This window comes from Oryctolagus cuniculus, chromosome 12 (genome assembly GCF_051225735.1).
Source record: "Oryctolagus cuniculus isolate XC-2025 breed Fujian yellow rabbit chromosome 12, ASM5122573v1, whole genome shotgun sequence".
NCBI classification, from domain to species: Eukaryota; Metazoa; Chordata; class Mammalia; order Lagomorpha; family Leporidae; genus Oryctolagus; species Oryctolagus cuniculus.
This window is the reverse complement of record NC_142878.1, coordinates 66,780,666-66,783,965: the sequence shown is the minus strand read 5'-3', so window position 1 is coordinate 66,783,965 and position 3,300 is coordinate 66,780,666. Positions and strand designations below refer to the sequence as shown.

Below are 3,300 nucleotides of genomic sequence, written 5' to 3'. Positions count from 1 at the left end.
GGCGGCGAGCTGAGGCGGGGGGCGGCCCGGAGGGTCGAGGCTCGGCGGGCACTGCGGAGGTCGGGCCGGCGACCACGCACCCGCTGCCTGCGCTCGTGCGTCTGGCCCAGGCGGACCTGCAGCCGGAGGTCCCAACCCCCTAGCCCGGCTCCGGCCGCAGTGTGGCAGCCGCCGATTGGCTGCGCGGCGCCTGCGTCGGGCGGGCGGGCGGGCCCAGCTGGTAACCGCCGAGTGGCCCGAGAGCGGGGCGGGGCTGAGGCGGCGAGCGCCGGGCGAGCGCTGCCGCGCCGGGGGCCTGGGCTGGCAGCTGGGGCGGGGGCGGGGGCTGGGACTGGGGCTGTGGACACGTCTAACCTGCGAGTCGGGCGAGGAGGGGCTGGAAATGGGGAGCTGCGGGCCTGGGGACCGTCCCTGAGCTCGGCCTGCGTGCTGGAGGCGGAGGAGTGAAGTCAGGGCTGAGTGGGCGGGAAGAGAGCCTGGGCTGAGGTGAGGCCCAGCGTGGAGAATTGAGGGGAGAAGGAGCTGGCTCGTGGGGAACGCTGGGGTGGGCACAGTTGTCACGGGACAACGTTTTCCAAATGTGAGGCTGTTGCATTTTGTCCAGTTCCTCTTAAGTGGGTTTTTTCCTTCGGGGGCAGCCAGGCCAGGCCTCCTCTGCGCCTCACCTCATTGCCCAAGTCCCTCAGTGGAAGCTGGGCCAGGGATTCTTTGTCCAGCCTCGGAGTTCCCGCTTTTATTTTGAAGGTTTCTTAGAATTGAGTGTTTAATTACAAATGCTGTCCCCACGTGAAGACGCCTGGCCTCTTGGTCGACTGCGCAGTATCCTCCCGCTTTGTTTCCGACAGCCTTGAATCATGTTGTAGTTTGTTTCCCCGACTGCCCGTAATTCCCAGTTAGGGACTCTTTAGGGTCTCTTAGAAGGGAAGAGGACCAAAATAGCTTGAATCCTGTTGCAGCTCTAAGAATAAAATGACTCTTGATTCTTCCTTTTTTTTTTTTTTTTTTAACAGACATGGCTACTGATCACAAAAAAGGGCACGTGCAACTGCCCCGAGCTGATGCCATTCGGTCACGTCTGATTGACACTTTCTCTCTCATTGAGCATTTGCAAGGCTTGACCCAAGCGGTGCCGAGGCACACTATCCGGGAGTTACTTGGTCAGCAGCTTGTTTTTCTGCTATGTCTAATTTAAGATTCCTAGCCACATCCTGCAAAGAATGGGAAGCAGGGAGGCAAATTTAAGGGTGGAAAATTCAGGGGAGGTTGGTTTGGTTGCTTTATTCGTTGGTTTGGAATTAACACCAAATTTGATAAAATAAGGACTTTACACATAAAACTTTTTCAATCTAGGTGAAAGAACCCTTGCCACTCTTAGGCATAGGATAGCTGTCAGCCTTGGTTGACTTGGAAAAGTTTCTACCAAAGACTTAAAACTGAGGACTGAACCTGCTGCTTTTATTTATGGGTATAGATGGTGTTGGGCATAAGTATTAAGTCAGCTCTCCAAGTGAACACAGCAGCACTGGGGCGTATTATCTGACTGATATCCCTACCTGCTCTCCATAGCCCCCACAGCCTTTACTGTGTTTGTCCACAATGCTTTCTAAAATTTTATTATATAGATCCTTCTCGTCAGAAGAAACTTATGTTGGGCGATCAACACCAGCTAGTGCGCTTCTCCATAAAGCCTCAACACATGGGACGGATTTCCCATGCCCAGAGAATGTTGAGCAGGCTTCATGTGCGCTGCAGTCAGAAGCCGCCTCTCTCCCTGTGGGCTGGATGGGTCCTTGAGAGTATCCTTTGGTGTCATTCATTTTTATCCACGGCTTTTCATCATCTGCCTGATGACTTATTTTCCTCTTCCCCAAACTTCATTTTCTTCTCATTCTCACTAATATTCTTGCCCTTAATATTTCAGCTGTGTGAGTCAAGAAGGATTCCACTCTGTATGTTTCCTTAAGAGGAAACAGGTCCTCTCTTCAGGAACTTCATCATCTTCCTCATCTTTTTGAATACCATAGTGCTGATGGTTGAAATAGGTGAGAACTGACTTTGGGTGAAAGAGGAAGGGCTAGGAGTCATCTTTTTTTGTTTGTTTTAGGATTTATTTATTTTATTTGAAAGGCAGAGTTACAGAGAAGCAGGGAGAAGCTTCCATTCGCTGGCTCACTCCCCAGATAGCTGCAGTGGCTGTGGTTGGGCTAGGCTGAAACCAGGATCCAGGTCTCCTACATGGGTACAGGGGCCCAGGGTCTTAGGCCATTTTCCACTGCCTTTCTAGGTGCATTAGCAGGGAGCTGAATGGAAAGTGGAACAGCCGGGACCAGAACCACATGGCTTGCCAGCATTGCAGGCTCTGTCTTAACCAGCTACACAACAATGCCAGCCCCAAGGAGTCATATTTCTTCTAAACTGTTCTTTTTATATTTTAAAATATGATTTGAATTGTGATACGGAAATCATACTAAGCCCTCTGGAGTAGTATTTATGCAACTACTAAGGTGTAGAAACATTTGAAGGACTCATAAGAGTACTATTTAGTAGACACAGGGTGGTCTAGACACTTAGGGTGTGATATGAATGCAAAAAACTAGAGATGGGAAGACCAGTTAAATTTGTCAGTTTTGTAGAATGTTTATTTGTATTAAAGCTTTCCTATTAAAGATAATTGGTGCCTATCTGTAAATAGTCTAACATTTACAAGTATATTCAGAAACACGAAATATATAAAGTTACGTATAACTAAGATATTAGGTAAACCAAAAAATTAAAGAGTTAATGATGGGGCCTGTGCTATGGCGTAGTGGTAAAGCTTAAAAAAAAAAGAGTAAATGATAGACAAAATGCTTGACGAAAATGAAAATGAAAGTCGAGTTTCAATAGATGAAATTGAGAACTCCCTCATGTCTCCTGGAAATAAACGTAATACCATTAAGTCATGGAGTAGTTTAAGTCCCCATCTTTTTTGTCCTATGCTTTTGTTGCCCAGTAATACATATATAATCCTGAAAACCTCCTTAGGCATTGTTTTTAAAAAAGATTTTATTTATTTATTTGAGAGGTAGAGTTAGGGAGAGACAGAGAGAAAGGTCGTCCATCCACTGGTTCACTATCCAAATGGCTGCAACAGCCAGAGCTGGGCTGATTCACGGCTCCAGCCCCCTCCTTAGGCATTTTAATCATTTTTATTTTTATATGATATAAATAAATTGAAGAAAATGTTTTAGGGGCCAGCTCTGTAGCGTAGTATGTTAAACCTCTGCCTGTAGCACTGGCATCCCACATAGGAACCAGTTC

At 47.8% G+C, this 3,300-nt stretch overlaps 1 protein-coding gene across 8 annotated transcripts in view; it reads left to right on the top strand.

Moving 5' to 3' along the window:
- Positions 1-255: 255 nt before the first annotated feature.
- Positions 256-3,300, top strand: part of CATSPER2 (cation channel sperm associated 2) — a 29,522-nt gene continuing 26,477 nt past the window's right edge. For 7 of the 8 annotated variants that reach the window (XR_016218067.1, XR_016218066.1, XM_017348078.4 and 4 more), the window contains exons 1-4: positions 256-486; positions 1,011-1,157; positions 1,623-1,796; positions 1,974-2,042. Coding sequence is in view for 6 of the 8 variants with exons in the window: in XM_017348078.4 (XP_017203567.1) it covers positions 1,013-1,157; positions 1,623-1,796; positions 1,974-2,042 (388 nt within the window). In the remaining 2 variants the exon portion in view is untranslated. Of the gene's footprint in view, positions 487-1,010; positions 1,158-1,622; positions 1,797-1,921; positions 2,043-3,300 lie in introns of all 8 variants that reach the window. The other variant, XM_089310221.1, reaches the window with a different exon arrangement.